The 17,330-nt window shown below is 44.9% G+C and overlaps 1 protein-coding gene across 1 annotated transcript in view; it reads left to right on the top strand.

Annotated features, from left to right (window-relative positions):
* The window catches only part of fras1 (Fraser extracellular matrix complex subunit 1), a 180,688-nt gene that overhangs the window by 110,459 nt on the left and 52,899 nt on the right, over positions 1–17,330 (top strand). The window contains 8 exon segments of the mRNA XM_034595438.1: positions 1,300–1,446; positions 8,760–8,915; positions 10,607–10,753; positions 11,360–11,506; positions 13,992–14,132; positions 14,673–14,813; positions 15,002–15,142; positions 17,023–17,326. Of these exon segments, the coding sequence (XP_034451329.1) occupies positions 1,300–1,446; positions 8,760–8,915; positions 10,607–10,753; positions 11,360–11,506; positions 13,992–14,132; positions 14,673–14,813; positions 15,002–15,142; positions 17,023–17,326 (1,324 nt within the window).

Below are 17,330 nucleotides of genomic sequence, written 5' to 3'. Positions count from 1 at the left end.
GCCCGTTACAAACAACCCAGACGCACTAAAACGCCTCACGTCCGTCTCGGTGAGGGTTTAAATTCTACCGTCAAAGTTTTAGTGCTGTTACTTTTTATACTTAAGCTCCAGTGATGGTTATTTTCTCATAACCGGCAATGAATCAAACCAGTGTGAGTTAAATAAACGGGGACAGAGCCACAAAAAAAGAATCACCATCAAATCTGCAGCTGGACTGAGATCTTAGCGTCTTTTCTCTCGTAGGTTTTTGTGTTCACTGCACATTTACTGAAAAGGCTCCGTAAAGCTCTGTAAGTATCGGGGGGCGTGGAAACCCTGTGATCCACAGCTACCGTCCAATGGGTGCAGGTCGCAGGTGTAGGTGGGCGTGCAGGCTCCACCCCCCCCCCCCTCGCTCCTCTAAATGTGGTCACTTGTTGGTTTGAAACAAAGATGGAGAAGAGGCCAACTCCTCCTTCACAACGACAGCTCGTAATGAACCTAATGGGTGATGTCACTCTCGGTCTGATCACAGAACTCGGCTCCACAGCGGGATGTCATTCGCTGGTCGTTGCCATGGTAACGTTCATGAACCCTTTCAACATGGGACCCTCTCAGATTAGGTGAATGAGCTGCAGCCCTTCTCTCCCCCCCCCTCAGCGTTACCCCTGAGGTTAATAACAGTCTGGAGGGGGGGTCCGGTCAGAGCGTCTGAGAATCTTTAATTAAGCTAATTAATCCTGACGTCTCCCGGTGGTGTCTCTGCACACGTGGTCCCACTCCTCCTCTGTAACTTCAGATCTGCTGACAAAGTTAACTTCTCACGCTGCAGCAGCTCTCTGCTTGAATATCATTTACCCCATTTTTTCTTAATTAGCCTTCCCTGCCTCCTTCCTTGTCTTCTCTCCTTCACGTTGCGTCCTTATTCCTTCCTTCCTCTTCCTCTTTCTCCAGCTTCCTCTTCAAAGCCCGTCTTCCTCCTCTTCTTCTCTGCCTCCTCCACGTTTCATTCCCTCTCTATCTCCAACCCTCCTCTCTTCCAGTCGTCAATATCAAAACTCTCTCTCTCTCTCCTCCACTTGAGATGCAGCAGCCTCAATTAGCGTAGCTCAGTTTCCATAATTTGATTGGTCTGTTTGTTTGGCTTTGAGTTTGAGGACTGGCAGTCCAGTTTAACTCTGGCGGGGGGGCCTCCGTGTGTGTTGCGCCCCCCGGGTTGAGCCTGGACAAGTTCTGAGATCGTGGCCGTCTCAGTCATTATTTAAATGTATTTTTTTTGCCTGCTTTCTGACCCTGTTGTCCCCCCCCCCACCCCTGCAGCGTGCCACCCGTCCTGCCAGTCCTGCTCCGGTCCCTCCCAGGCCGACTGCACTTCCTGTCCCCCGCTGGCCTCCCTGCAGAGCGGCTACTGCAGGACGAGCTGCCAAGACGGGCTTTTCCTCAACGCTGCCACTGGAGAGTGCCTCAGTAAGTGTGGGTCTGTGTGTGTCTGTGTGTGTGTGTGTCTGTGTGTGTCTGTTTGGGTGCGAGGATGGTGTCATGCACATTTGTATGCTATTTGCACAAAGCTTTCATCAAACACTCGACCACGAGTGCTTTTATTTATATCTTGAGTCGCCCCAGTGGGAAATGAAGCAGCAGGTTTAGTGCCTGGTTTTACTTTGCACGGACAAATAGTGTGTGTGTGTCCATTGCTATGAAAAGCTGCATTATTCATAAGAAACACAGACCGTCTTTTTAAAATTCATGTTCCTAGATTGATATGCTTTACTTAAAATCTGTTTCTCCTGAACCGCTGGATCTCAAATTATCTGCCGAGCTGCAAGATGAAATTAAAACTAGTTTTTACTGGAGACGACGGGTTTTGTTCTCGACGTTTTCACTTTTCTGAATAATCAGACAAATTGCAGCTGCGTCAACGTCTTCACACGCAGCTGCTGGATCCACTCTTCATCGCTGAAGTCGGTCCAATCAGACCAGGTTGAACCAGAGCGCTCAGACATCTGCAAATCAAGAATGGAATAATACGGCATCTCAGAAAGTCCAAACAGGTCAATGGCAGTTTTGGAAGGAGAGAAAACTGATTGAATCACGAGTAAAAAAAACGATAGAAAAGATTTTTCATCAGGGAAAATCTGCTTCAGCATCTCTCCCCTCACTTGTATCGTCAGACATGTTCTGGAACGCTACTTTTTTGGAGATTAAAAGCAACGAAAAACAAAAAATCAACAGTTCTAATAATCCATTTCTCCGTTTTCTTGAGTATTTCAGTGAGTTGTTGTTTTCGATTCCATCTTAAGAAGCACAGACGTCTCCTCCACCTCTAAAGGGAGAAGCTGGTAAAAGTCACACGTGGTCTTCTACAGATCTAGTTCAACTTTACTCTCAACATTTCCACTTTAATATCAAATTGCAAAAGAAAAAAATATACATATCTTGTGTTTGACCCTGATAACGTTCCTCAGATATCGTTCTCAAACAAACAACATGAACACAAAACAGCATCTGAAATACAACAAGGTGGAAACGAGTCAAGGTTGGTCGTGTGGCTTGTTTCTACAGAAGTCACAAGAAAGAACGGTGAAGGTCATTTTAACTTGCACAGCTTTTTAAAACTGCTCCTGCAACCAAATAAACAAACAACGAAGCAAAGTGAATTTCCTGCAGCTCTGGATCACATCTCTGTAATATCTAATTTCGTAGCCTCAAAATGAAGATTTAATAATTACTGAATTATTTACGTGGTAAGGTAGCTCCCACTGTTCCCACTCTCCCCTCTCACTGGTTTCCACATGTCTAGATCTCCGGCTGTGGATTAAACGCAGCCATGTTTACGTGGTGGGGAGCCACAGCAGGAGAGTGTGTGTGTGGGGGGGGGGTAAACAGAGTCTGAGGGAAGAAAATAGACGCATTGACTTTTAATTACAGTTTATGATGACGTGCACTGTTTGGAGATGGGAATCTGCGAGCGGATTTCACACACACACACACACACACACACACACACACACACACACACACACACACACACACACACACACATGTTGATACACACGTGTGCAGGCGCACGCTCCTCGCTCGCAAACTCCAAATGGGTCAAGCTCAGCCAAACTCTAGTTAATAAAAGATGCCTTGTGGCACTTCTGGGCCACAGAAAACACTGGGGTCATCATTCCTGCATTGCCAGACATGCACACATGCACGAAAATACACAAAGACGTGTACAGCAGAACTCCCTCGTGAACACAAACTCTCACTCTTTTCATTCCTCTCTTTCTCTCTTTCTCTCACACACACACACAGCCCTGGATCTCATCTGTCCACCAGTTACATAACCTCTCAGAGCGATGGGGCCTTCCCTCTCCATCACGATACTGGTCCCAGAGCAGCCGTCAGACGTCTCACTAGAAGTTGTCTCCTCTTATCGTCTCCCTGTCCGTCGCTCGCCCCGACTCCCTCACTCCTCCTGTCGCTATCACTTGATTCGTATCTGACATCGTTCAGTTCACACGTTGACGGGAGGTTTCAGCTCAGTCGGTGGCCCCGAGTTGCACGAGATTCCCTCGAGTGTTTGAGCTTGTTCGTGTGTCCGGCTGCTGATTTTAGAGGATACAGGAGATATCAGGAGCTAAATGATCAGCCGACATCACGGCTGACTGTGACCAATCCCTGGGTTTCATTATGTCACAGACCCAAAGAACCAATTCCATCAACTTAATCTACGTGTAGCTAGTTACCTGTATTTTACAAGCTGAGTTAGCAAAGGGAACACGTAGAAGACACGGACAAAGATGCCAGGAGAGTCTGAGGCAAGGACGGTGTCGGGTGCTTTGAACAAAAGCTGCTGCACCCGGCTGCTCCACCTCTCGCCTGAATCACGCAGAGGATCTGTTGCTGTTGTGAACGTGTCTCTGCAGAAAACCTCTGACACTCTGTCTCCAAGTTTTCAAGTTTTTTACCCGGAGGTCATGTCTGGAAACGTCCTAATTGGTTTCTGGTTGCAACACCATGAATTACTCCTGGATCAGCATATCACATAATGTGCTGTCCAGTAGAAAACGGTGGAGATGGAGTCTCAAAGGGCTTCATGTTCTATTTAGGGACAGATATGAGTATTTATGTGTTTAATAAATTCCAGGACAGGGATCATACTTAGTTCAATCTGCAGCTGATGTGTTTTCAAAGTGTGAACAACAATCAGACGTGTTTTACTGCGGAAAACGAGGTTTAAATAAACATGACGTGAAATGTAAAACTTTCAATCACGACCTGCAAACAACACAATGTTGTTTTTTGTTGTTTTGTGTGTTCGTGTTAGTCTGATGTTTGCACAGGAGGCGTGAGATGTGAGTCCGTGTGAGGATCGAGTCTCAGCAGCAGCGTCAAAGATCTTAACTCTCCTGCCAAGCTCGTTTGTTTGATGTACAGAAAAATCAAGTTCTGGGCCGATGACGAGGAAACGTTGAGCTCTGAGTTCTGAACCAAGAGCTTCGACCAAAAGAGTTTACTTGGTGTCACGATTGTGCCAGAACAACACATGAAGCTCAAAATAGACCCGAACGCCCCGTAACACAAATCACCATAGAAACAGGGCTCGACTGCAGAAGACTCAGGATCAAGTTTTATTTCTTATCTCTGCATCTTAAATATGTTGATTCTGAATATGAACTTGACCCGATCAGGAGACTTAGGTTTCTAACGTCGAGAGCATTTCTCACTTCGCCATCTTATCTTCTCGGTCTTTTGTTGCTTTTTAATTGCACTCGCGTGAGGCCATGTTTCATATTTACGCTGGTAGATCCAGAATATTTATCTTTTATCTGCCCTGCGGACATTTCTTTCAACACAATCATATAATTAATGCGATTAAATGCGGTCGTGTAAAATTCCCCTTTTCTGAAAACGAGCACAAAGACAATGTTGACCTTTTTAACTGTTGTTTTTTTTAAAGGGTGAAACAAAAGCACTTTAATAGAGTAGATATGCAAAAGATATGAGCACATTGCATTTATCATCTTTTCTCACACGAGGAGGATTCACTGTGAAACTCTTCATGTAAAGTGCACAGAGAAGTTACGGAGTTTTCTTGTCCCTTGCTTGTACAGTATAGGACTTTCTAAATAAAAGCTCTGTTCACACATCCTGCTCCTGTTCTGCATGAATTCAGGCCTTTGTTTGACTGACACGTGGAGATAAGTTATAATAATGTGTCTCCCGGCCGATCCTTATCCTATTTCTGACATCTGAGGCGAGAGCAGAAGTTTTTTTTCAGTTTTGGGGCGACTGAGCCAAAACGTTGACTCACAGCCGAGCGAGAAGAGAGAAAAAGTAGGACTTCTTTAAAAGCTGCATCTGTAAATCCCTTCTTTGTTAGGGCGACATGTCTAGACGGGGCGAAGTCAGCGTCAGAGGACCACACAGCTCCTCTGTCTGCTGCGCTTTGTCTTTCCTCGTGCCTGTAACTTCAGATAAAGATGATGCCCTACTTTTGTTCGCCTCTCTTTGTGAACCAAAGCAGCTCTGTCCCCGCGAGGAAGTGCTCGGAGAGAGGGAGCGAGAAAAAAAGTTTGCTTCTGCAGGAAAACAACCAAACGAGAGACACATTAGAGCCTTTATTTTTCCTGCGTGACTCTCGTTAAAGCCTCGTTCTGCAGGAGACGCAGGGAAACAGCGTGACGCAGGACATTGTCTGGCGTAAACGTGTCCCACAGGAGGACAAACGCTCATCCATCCTGCATGTTGTGCATTTATAACCCCAGCATAGCTTTTTATGTGCTTCAGAAATGGTAACTACACCATAAAGAGGGACTCTGAGGGCTCAAATCAATACCATTTGGGTTTTATACTCGGTTTTAGTCTGCACAGTCAATAACGCCTGACGCCTGAGTTATCTCATCTCGGGCGGTGGAGCCATTTGTTTCTCTCTCCCGGAGCCGGATCGCCCGCAGAGTGTTGGCAGGAGGAACGCTGGTGCGTGTGTTGTTGCAAAGCGATGTGGTATGAAAGGTGTGGACGTGAGAGGAAGTTCCTTTCTTCTCCTCCTCCTGCTCTTTTGATGTCAGATCTGCATCAGAGGGAGCGAGTGACTCACCTGAGCAGGCGCCGGGTGCTTCAGATCGGGGAGTTTAAGATCTGGAAGCGTTTTTTTTTTTTTAGAGGAGAAGCTGCTCAGGAGATTTTCTAAGTGAAATTAGCAGAAATACATGATTTTCTCTGTATTTAACCAACAGCGATTTAACCAAATCAGCGTCAGAGCAAATGTGACCTTTACCACTTAAATCTACCAAATATACACAGGGTTGTAAATGTAAATTGGATTTTTTGAAATAAAATATATGTAAAACATGCACTTTTCCAAAGAAAATTAAGTTAATGTGTGAATATTAGTCCTTTGACTCATAATGTTCCACTAATTTAATATGAAAACAACCACTGATTTCTCTCTAAACTCTCATAAGTGGAGTTTGTCACATTTTGTTCCTTTTTGATATTTCCTCTGAAAACTGTGTCTCATATAGGATCAAAACCTTCAGGGTAATAATCAGCATTTTAACTCCATCAGTTCACTTGTGCTCGTTATAAAGACTGGAGACTGAAGGCAAACAGGATTTTCCCTCAGGGCCACGAAACTGAAAGTCACTTCTACACCTAAAGAAAATAAGAAGGTCTAAAGAAAGAGTTTGAATAGAGCTTTGTAACCATGGTGAGGAAACAGAGGTAAATATGACACGCTCGTGTTTACAGAGCAAAGATATATAGGTCTATTCAAAAAACAACTCTTTTTAGTTCACGTCAGATAAGAAGGGAAACGACGGCAGTGGAACTTTATTTTCTGTAAGTTTTGAACTTTTCAAATTTGTGCAGTTTTGACACTTTTTAATTAAAAGTCATTTAAAATCTTCTGTTTGACTTTTGACCTTTAAAGGCCGTTCCTAATGTGGATGTGCCGAAAATTAAATAAATTAATAAATCAATTCGTCCATTTGAGATTTGTCACTGAGAAAACTCTTTCATTTTCACTTATATGTCACAATAGGTATTAATTTCATATAAACACAACAGAGAACTGCTGTAAAATCTGAATATCACTGAGCATTGTTCAATTTATAATGAATAATAGTCATTTTCATTTAAATAGCATCTTTCAAAGCAGCCGTTACAACGAGCTTCACGAAGATGAAAACAAGAAAACTAAACATCACAGACAGGAAGCAAATGATACAATAGGAAATCAAAGACTAGATAAAAGAAGTAATGACCCCAAATAAACCCATTGAAACGATTAATTCCTCTAAAGACCCGTCAGAGCCGATAGATTACAGCACTTGAATTTGAAATGATAATATGTCTACGTGCTTAAAAAATACCCCAGACAGACGATCACCTGTTACGTTTTCGGATTAAACCCAAATCTTGTTTTCACCCTGTAATCCCCGCGCTGTCCTCTCGTTCATAATCCTACGTAAAAGAACGAGGAGTGCTTTCGTGGTCTTAACACTTCTTCTCTTCTTTCTGATAAACCCGCACGTGAGCCGCCGCCGCCGCCGCCGCCTCTTTATCTGCCCTCCTCCCCCGGGGCCGACACGCAGCTCTTCACCTGCAGATGTTTATCTCAGGGAAACCCACATCCGAGCCACAGACACAACCCAGATCCCGTCAGATAGCTGCTCTTTAGTCTCCTGCTAATCTGCGCTCCATCTGGGCTGCGTGAGGACGAGGGAGGTCGAGGACGAGGCGTTGGAGATAAAAACGGAACCAGACCGACTCCATGTTCATGTTTCGTCTCCTCTTTCAACTCCTCGTCTGGATTTCTTCCCTTTTCCAATTATCCCTCCCACGGAAGAGCAATTAGCTGGATTTGATTCGAGCACGTTAGGACCAGATGATCCTCATTAAAATCCTACTTTTCTTTTCTAATAATTGCGTTTGTCGTCACCTGTTCTGTTTTGTTCGAGCTTTGAAAGGAGTCAAATCCCACGAGCTTTCAATCCCTTCAGAAGTTGAGAAGAAGTAAAACTACAGATGGAAATAGTTGATCTAAATCAAGCTAATGCTTCATGTGAGGTCGTTAAAAAGTCCTGACACAGACTTTAAAGCTGAATAACTTTGAAACGGGATCAGAAACAAGTAGCGTGTTGAAGGGCAGAGAGCGGGTCGGCCACCGAACGTCCGGTTGGTGGTTCGATCCCCAGCTCCTCCAGTCTGCATGCTGTCTATGATGCTATATCATCGTGTTAAAGACAGTGAACATTAAAAAGTCCTGGATTCTACCCGTTCAACCAGGGTTTGTCCTCAGATCATAGACTGTAAATAAAGATCGACAATATGACGGCTGTTTAAAAGTGAAGCCAACGTGTATATAGGTCATATATCCCTGCCTCCTCCGTGTTAGTGGACGGGACACGGGTCAGATTCATCTTTCTTAATTCTGTGTTTTGTGTGTTCTTGTTTAAATGAGGCGAGGAGGCGGGATTGAAGGCTGAGACTCGCACGTGATTGGCTGAGCTTTAATTAACGGGACCTTAATTGCGCAGACTGTGGCTTCTAATGAAGTCATCTTGGTTTTGTTTCTGAACACTGGGAGAAAGTGGAGACCCGTCGCCCATATTTATTTACAGTCTGTGCCACGGTCCCATATCCATATTCAGTTCTGTAGTTTTCCGCTAATCCTGCTGACAGACGTCGATGAGATCATATCCTCTGTGGCGGCGGTAACATGATGTTTGTATCTGTGATGTATGAAGTCTGAGCCTCTCTCCCTGTGTGTGTCCTTCCTGCAGAGTGCAGCTCAGACTGCCAGCGCTGCACAGCCGACCTGCAGACGGGCATCGGCAGCGTGTGCCTGTGGTGTCGAGAGACGAGGACCTGGCTGCTGGGCGACCACTGCACCTCGCACTGCCCCCGGGGCCACTACGGCTGGCATGGAGCCTGCATGAGTAAGGAGCTTCTTCTGCCTTTATACAGGACATAGAAAGAGGTCAGAGGTCAGAGGTCAGGGGTCAGGGGTCAGAGGTGAGGCAGGAGAAGCCCTGAAGGTGAAAAGTGTCGGAATAATCAAATCCATCTTTTATTCAAGAGTCTTGAACATGTCTCACATGAAACTGCTGGTGCCCCATAAGGTTGCAGGTACTGGGAGAGCTGGTCTACTGGAGGGATTCCAGTCTCAGTCCTTATATGTGGTCTCAGGCTGGAGAACAACTTGAGACAACAACTTTCAGATACTCTGTGATTTTTTGTTTTGAAGCCAGTCGAACACCAAATCCTCAAATTTCCTCCCCCGCTCACTCGCAATGTTTTGAAGCTCGGCTGTGAATCGTGATTTAAAGATTCAGAAACAACAACTTTGTGCCGGAAGAGATTTTAGGATTTGATGGATTTACTGAGTTTGAGGAAACTGGGATAAATGTATAAAGTGTTGCTCGGGACTTATAGTGAGAAAACAAAGGTAGTGGAGAATATTGTTATACTACCATCTTCATCATCTGATTATTATCATTCTCAATGTAATCATTCTCCATCTCACCATCTTCCCTCGTCATTATCATCCTCATCATCCTCAGTTTGCTTGATTTCATCATTATCATCCTCCAAATTAATCATAACTTTCCTTCTCATTTCAAATCTTTCTCATCATCACTTTGTCTCTTTAACATTCACCAGTCGTGTCTTCATCCTTAAATCTTCCCATTCATCGTCCTCCACATCTTCCCTAATCATTGAAATCCACATCATCCTCCTTCTCCTCCTCATCATCTTCAATCAATCATTCGTTTCTATCGCCCTGATCATCAGAGTAATCATCCTCCTCTTCGTCAAATTCAGAGAGTGAACACGAAGCCTCAGGCTGTGAGAATCTAAACCCTCAGAAAATACACAACATCTGCTTGCATAGAGGATAACGTATTTGTTTTCATGCATCACAGTGATTAAATACAACCATATTTTATAAAACCTCAATGCTCCCCATGTTGATTCGGAGCTGACGATGCAGTTTTCGCTGAATCAGAGATATTTACAGCCACAGTTTTCTGGTGTAGATGATGATTACGTAAGAATCTGGATGCACAGTGAGTGGAGTCGGGTGGTGGTGGTGGTGGTGCTGGTGGTGGTGGTGGTGGTGGTGGAGCGGAGCAATCTGAGAACGACGAGGCCCTTGATGCTGATTAGTGGGACTCATGAATATGTATTTTTAAACTGGAGTGTAGAGTATGTGGCTTTCATCAGGATTCTTCACGCTTCTTTTTTAATCAAGGACTCAATATTTCAGCAGCTTTCAAGTTGCAGGATTTTCACACTGGGGTCAATGCAAAACACTGTATATACTGTACTGCTTAGTACTGAGTTTAATATAGTGTTTCCTTGTACTGTACTTTAAATACGACCCAATCATAGACGCTATATATAGAGAGTTGAAGCCATTTGGTACCAGATCAATGTGTGGACACACTAAACAATCAGGAGTCGTCAATTATGACATTTTTACGGTGTCGAATAACTAATTAAAATCAAATCCTGCAGCCAGCCACCAGGAGGCGATCGGCTTCACGTTTAGAATAATGCTACATTAGCTGCATCTTTAAGTTTCATCGTATGTTATTTACCGTTGTTTGTTGTTTTTTTTTCCCAGGATGCCATTCGTCATGTGAGGCCTGCGGAGGGGCGGGGCCTCTCGCCTGCACTTCCTGCCACGGCAGCGACGTTTTGCTGACGTCGGGCCTCTGTGCTCCCAGATGTCCCCTTGGTTACTATGACAACGGTCACAGGATCTGCCAGGGTAAGTGTGGAACCAGCCGACGGGGGAACCTCGAACGCGTTTAAAGAACCGGAGCTGATTTACGTCTGAGAATTCATGATGTGGCAGTTGGTGCTGAATTATTAATATGAGGTGGAAAAAATAGTTCTGTAATAAATACCAGCTCATTTCGGGATGTTTGGAAGTGAAGCTGCAGCGGAAACTCTCTTTAGTGTTTCTGCTTCTGTTGCCTTGAAAGTTTCAAACAGCGGTTGTGAGTCTTTTTATTCAGGCTGACACATACTTAAAGTTAATGAGCAAATTCTTGAAAATGCTTATGAATCCTTACATTTGTTTAATCCTTGGCCTTCGGACAAAATCAATGTGAACACGTCGAGTAATTTTGAGATACGAGCAAGTAAACAACCAGGATCTAATCAACTCGTCCTGGTTGTGTATTATATTAAATCCTGTTGCCTGAAGAGCTGGGTTGTAATTTTTCAAACACTAATGAGAAGAAGTCCTCACCACAAACATGAAATTGAATTATCAACGTTTTAATCAGTTTTTGTTCCACAACGTTCTGTCCCCGCTCGTCTTTGCCCTCCGACCTCCCGTCCCACCTGACCCCCCCCTTGTCTCCTGCAGCCTGCGAGCGCCAGTGCCAGACGTGCGACATGGCGGGCGTCTGCACGTCGTGCCGCGACCCGGCCAAGGTGCTGCTGTTCGGAGAGTGCCAGTACGACAGCTGCGCCCACCAGTACTACCTCAACACCACGACCCGCGCCTGCAGAGGTACGCCGCCAACTGACAACCCAACACACACTGCAGCGGCACAGGGACGGGGGGGGGCGCAGCACATTAACACTGAGGATATGTAGTCTGTCTTTTATGATATTCATAAATTACTCTGCAGCCATATTGCGTGTAGCGCAGCGTGCTACACGGCGTTTATGGGGTCCATCGATCATGTAATAAACTGTGGGACCAGATATGCAAATCCTAAATGTTTTGTGTGTGTGTGCTTTAACTCACTGTTTCGTCTTCCTGTGCACAGAGATGTTGAGGAATGAGCCTCAGAGGATCCACGCTCCTGAATGAATAACTTGTCTTTTCCTCACATAACCGTGTTCTTGTGTCTAATCACCCACTAACCAGCGTAAACTACTTCCTGTCGGACTGAATCTGACTCCGTGTGACTGCGAACGCACAAATGAGACGTGTGAAATCACGTGTCCCCTCGGCCAAGGAGGTTCTGGTCTGTGTTTGTTTGTTTGTTAGCAGGATAACACAAAAACTGCTCAACTGGCCGAGATGTCTCTCAAAAGACTATCAACAGAAAACACAAATGAATAATATACAAGGCAGATGCAAAAGTAACAACACAACTACACACAACACAGCACTACAAACACCACAGCACAAAAGCACAAGTGACAACACAACTACAAACACCACAACACAACAGCATAAGTGGCACCACAACTACAAACACCACAGCACAACTACAAACACCACAACACAACTGCATAAGGGACAACACAACTACAAACACCACAACACAACTACAAACACCACAACACAACTGCATAAGTGACAACACAACTACAAACACCACAGCACAACTACAAACACCACAACACAACTACAAACACCACAACACAACTGCATAAGGGACAACACAACTACAAACACCACAACACAACTACAAACACCACAACACAACTGCATAAGTGACAACACAACTACAAACACCACAGCACAACTACAAACACCACAACACAACTACAAACACCACAACACAACTACAAACACCACAACACAACTACAAACACCACAACACAACTGCATAAGGGACAACACAACTACAAAATCAACAAAACAACTACAAAATTTGCGTTGTGGCGTTTATATTCATGTTGTGGCCTTTGCATTCGGGCGTTTGATTCCGTGTTGTGTCTTTAATATTCACCTTGTGATGTTATCTATTCAATAAGGCGACTGGGGGGGGGGGGGGGGTGAGCTCCACTGAGTCACCTTCTAGTCGAACGTCTTCACCTTCTCTGTAAAGAGCCTCGAGATAACGTTTAATCTGATTTGACATTATACAAATGAAATTGAATTGAGTCGAGGTGGAACACATCTGTTGTGGGATTAGCAGCTGAGCTAATTGCTAGCGGCTCCGGTCACAGTTTGATTCCCCGCGAGGCGGTCCACAGGGCGTCCCGTCTCGACAGGTGGTTCTAGCTCCATCCAGCTCGTCGAGGCTGTGTGTTTTTTCTTTTTCATCCCTCAGCCGCCACCTGCATAATCCACTGAACCCAGCGTGAACTCAAGCAGCGTTCGAGAGCAGCGCCGCTCTCTGAGAACTAAAAGGGCTTTGAGGAACCTCTGGGAGTTTCCAGTTCCCAGACCACAGAGGAACTTTCAAAGTTCCCTGAGAGAATCTCTTAGAAAACCATCAGCACTCCTGCCAGCAGCCGGCGTGCAGTTTTGGTTTATTGATCATGTTTTCCTGACGAGGAAACCTCCGGGCCTCCTCTGCGTCCTCAGTGAACCCTGTGGACGGTTCGACTCTCCCTGCTGCTCCCACTCATCTGCTTTCTGCTGAGCCGCTGTCACACAGGAGATTGACAGGCAGCCGGCGCAGACGTGAATGTTTGGAGAGCGAGTCAGAACTCTTTATCCATCTGAAAACAAACATCCAGAGGATCCTGTTTAAATCCATCTAAGATTTAAAAAAGACATAATCGTTAGAACATTCTTTGGCTCGTCGACCGGTTCACTTCTTAGCCAACGGACAAAAGTGTCTCCCAGTCCCACTGGTGGACAAGTTAATTCATTTCATACTGATCGTCATGTTTCTAAGACAAATCTCCAAAGACATTTACAGAGTGTCTCATGTCGTGTGAAGCATCACAACTCATGTATGAAACTGTCGATTCCCTCGTAATCGCCCCCTGGTTGAAATTCTCTGCCTCTGCAGGTAAATCCTCTGCTGTTTGTAGAAACCTGAGTCCCACAACACAAACACACACACTTTCATTTGTCCTAATTGTGTTCAGTGTTCTTGCCAATATTAATGGAGCATTGCACAAACACAACAGATGTGAAAAGAGAGAAGAGGTAAATGGGTTTAAAATAAATCCCCTGCTGGAAAAAGTGTTTATTAATCTCTTTCTCTCTTTCCTGCTCCCACCTTCGTCTAATCCCAACGTCCCTGCACACACCTCCTCCTCCTCCTCCTCCTCCTCCTCCTCCTCCTCCTCCCTCCCTCCAGAGTGTGACTGGAGCTGTAACGCCTGTAGAGGCCCCCTGAGGACGGACTGCCTGCAGTGCATGGAAGGCTACGTGTTGCAGGATGGAGTGTGCACCCAGGGCTGCTCCCCCGGCTCCTATCGGGACGGAGACAGATGCCTCGGTCAGTTCAGCAGAGAGCAGATCCTCCGCGTGTCGCGTGCAGCTGATGTATCTTCAACTGTTTTACTTTTTACACTTGCACATTAGTGACCAACGGAAGTTTCTATCATTTCCCTTCTTATTAAAACCGTTAATCAGCAGAAAGCACAGAGGTCGTTGAGAGACCGTTTTACATTATGAGCTCTGATGCTGTTTCCGTGAAGGTTCAGACTTTGAACTGTTCAGGTCTGGTTCTGTCCTGGAGACGCTCAGTGGTCCGACCCATCGTGTTCTCAGGTCGTCTGTCTGTCTGTCCGTCGTTTTCTTGTGAACACGATGTCTCAAGAACACTTTGAGATAAGCTGAAACATCATATATATGACAAATATTCTCCAAAATGACAAATCGTCATCGTTAAAATGTGAAAATCATCCAGAGAAAACGTTTGAAGCAACAACTTCATGTTACGTGTTGGATCACCTTGGTTTTAAAGTGTGTGTGTCTGTGTGTGTGTGTGTGTGTGTGTGTGTGTGTGTGTGTGTGTGTGTGTGTGTGTCTGCAGGTTGTGACGAGCACTGTGTGCAGTGTCGAGGTCCCGGAGAGTGTCAGCAGTGTCAGCCTCCCTTCGCACCCCTGCTGGGTCAGTGCGTTCTGGAATGTGGCAGGAACTACTTCCTGGACGCCTCCACGCAGTTCTGCAAACGTGAGAGTTTATTCTGTGTTTAATTATACACTTTGTAATAATTAAAAAACTAAAAAGTATGAAAAGCTCTTTGTGAATTCCAGCAGAAATACAAAATAATTAAGAAAACTTTGTACTAACTTTTCTTCTCACACTCTACTTCCCCACTTCCTACTTCCTACTTCCTACTTCCTACTCTCCTTCATCAGCTTGTTCCTCGGACTGCGCTCTGTGCGACGGGGTCGGACGCTGCCGAGCCTGTCGTGACCGAACCTTCCTCATAGAAGGATACTGCGCCCCGGACTGTGGTCACGGTTACTACGCCGACCAGAAGACCAGGACCTGCCAGGGTAATAACACCACGTCTGCCTGTTTAACGTATATGAGCTGAAACATGCTCTGCAACCTGATGTGCCAGATGTTTTCGTTACTCAGAACCATCTGTGGCTGAGTTGGAAAAGAAATGGGGCGGGAACAAGTTCTTTAAAAAAAGGACGCGGCAGGTGAAACATCTGTGTCGTCGTCGATCACGGTCGCTGAAGAAAGTCAGAAGAACAATGATAACAAGTTTTCCTCTGAGACTTCAGTTTCCTCTTTGAATGAATAAAAACACAGCTACTGTAAATTGTTAAAAAGCCGCCACACTTATCAAGTCAATACTGATGTTTCTGGCTTTTAAAACTGCTCTGAGTTCAGGAACATTTTGTGTCTGCGGGAGATGTTTATAGACATTTACAAAAAGAAATGTTTCCAGATTTCACTGCGGTGATATTTATACTTTTATTAGTACAGAATAATAGAGTATTACCCTAAGATTAGATCTCTGCTGTAACAACAAGGAGATTATTCAGAGTGTTCAGATGAAGGACTGATGCAATATGCAGGAAAATGGCTTATTTATTTGTTTGTTCTGTTTGTTTACTACACATCAACTCCACATCACCAAAGACTCTCACATCTCCTTCTCTTTCCAAGTCGTCACCTTCGTCTGTGTCTTCTACGTCGATGGATCCTCTTCTTCATCCTGTGATATTTAGATTAGTTTAGTTTTTTCTGTTTTGCGTCCGTCCCTTGTTAGAAACACTGTCAACGGCTTTAAGTTTTTTATCCTTTTGAACTGTTAGAAACTCCGGAGAACAGACGTGAACATTAAGTGTCTCACCGAAGGAGTTTCCTGTTTGTGATATAATAATTTAGTTCTCCTGACAAATGCCTCATGTGCAGAGTCACGTCTTTAAAGGAGTCTTGTACTTTTCTCTTACTCACGACGCCTCACCGTGGTCCTGAGATGATTTATGAAATGTGACAAAGCATAATTCTAATAGAGAAAAATATGATCACGTTGGCCTTTGTGATTAATGATTTACTTCTTGTGTAATAATGAACATTTTTCAGCCTCCAGGCTTCAACTAATCCACAAGTTAATCAAGTGGAAATAGCCTGAGAACGAAAGGCTTTGTTTCTGTCTCCAGCCGAGAGGAGAACAAGTCAAACTAGTGGTTTTGAATAATCCGGTTATTGTCGTCCGTGAGTGTGATTATATGGACAAAAGTGAAAGTTTAGGACTTTATTATCGCGCCTGTTGGCATCATCAGAGGAGAGAGAGTGTAATGAGATCACGACGCGGCCTCTCAGACGACTTGATCTTTACAAAGTTCCTCAACAAAGTCAGCTCCAATTAAAGCAGCTTCTGAAAATGCCACGTCAAGAATGAGACGCCTCGCTCCACACACACACACACACACACACGCACACACACACGCACGCACACGCACACACACACACACACAGACACACACACCCGCTCGTAGTTTGATCCTGCTGTAATTTTAATTAGAGACATTTAAAGCCTTAAAAAGCCTTACAATTAATTACTTATAAGCTCAAAGTTCCTCATTGTGTTTTGACAGTTTGCTTAATTATAATTAAGAATGACTCATTTTTTTAAGTAGAATTTGTCAACTTTTCAGTTTTATTTTCCCATTTTATCTGAAACCAGTTTCTTTTGTGAACTTCTGAACTTCTGGGTTTTCTGGGTCTTTGAATGAAGTTTAATTAATCTGCACTTCTTCACATTGTTTATTGAAAAATGTCACGAAAGTTGTGATCGAACTGTCTGATGTCGAAACTTCTTTCATCTGGACTTTTCAAGTTCACTCTAACTCCGACAAAAGCAAGATCTTAGATTTCCTATTTATCTTCATCTTCCTTTTGTCCCTGCCCATCACAGCCAACACCCACCCCCCCGCCCTCCAGGTGAACGGCTCCCTGCTGGTTCCTGTCGGCGGTACCTCCCCGCTGTCGCCCGCGCTGCTCGCGGTCAAGGACCCCGACAGCCCCTCGGAGCGGCTCGTCTTCCAGCTCGTCCGGGGTCCGAACAACGGGCGTCTGCTTCTGTTCGGAGAGGGTGAAGGAGGAGAAGGGAGGGGGGGGCGAGGGAGAGGAGGCCAGGAGCTGACCGGAGAACACACCTTCACGTGGGAGGAGCTGCGGAGTGGACGCGTCCGCTTCAGACATCAGAAAGACAAATCCAGGTCG

This window comes from Hippoglossus hippoglossus, chromosome 9 (genome assembly GCF_009819705.1).
Source record: "Hippoglossus hippoglossus isolate fHipHip1 chromosome 9, fHipHip1.pri, whole genome shotgun sequence".
NCBI lineage: Eukaryota > Metazoa > Chordata > Actinopteri > Pleuronectiformes > Pleuronectidae > Hippoglossus > Hippoglossus hippoglossus.
Note: the sequence above shows the minus strand (reverse complement) of the source record. Positions and strands in the feature narration are given on the sequence as shown.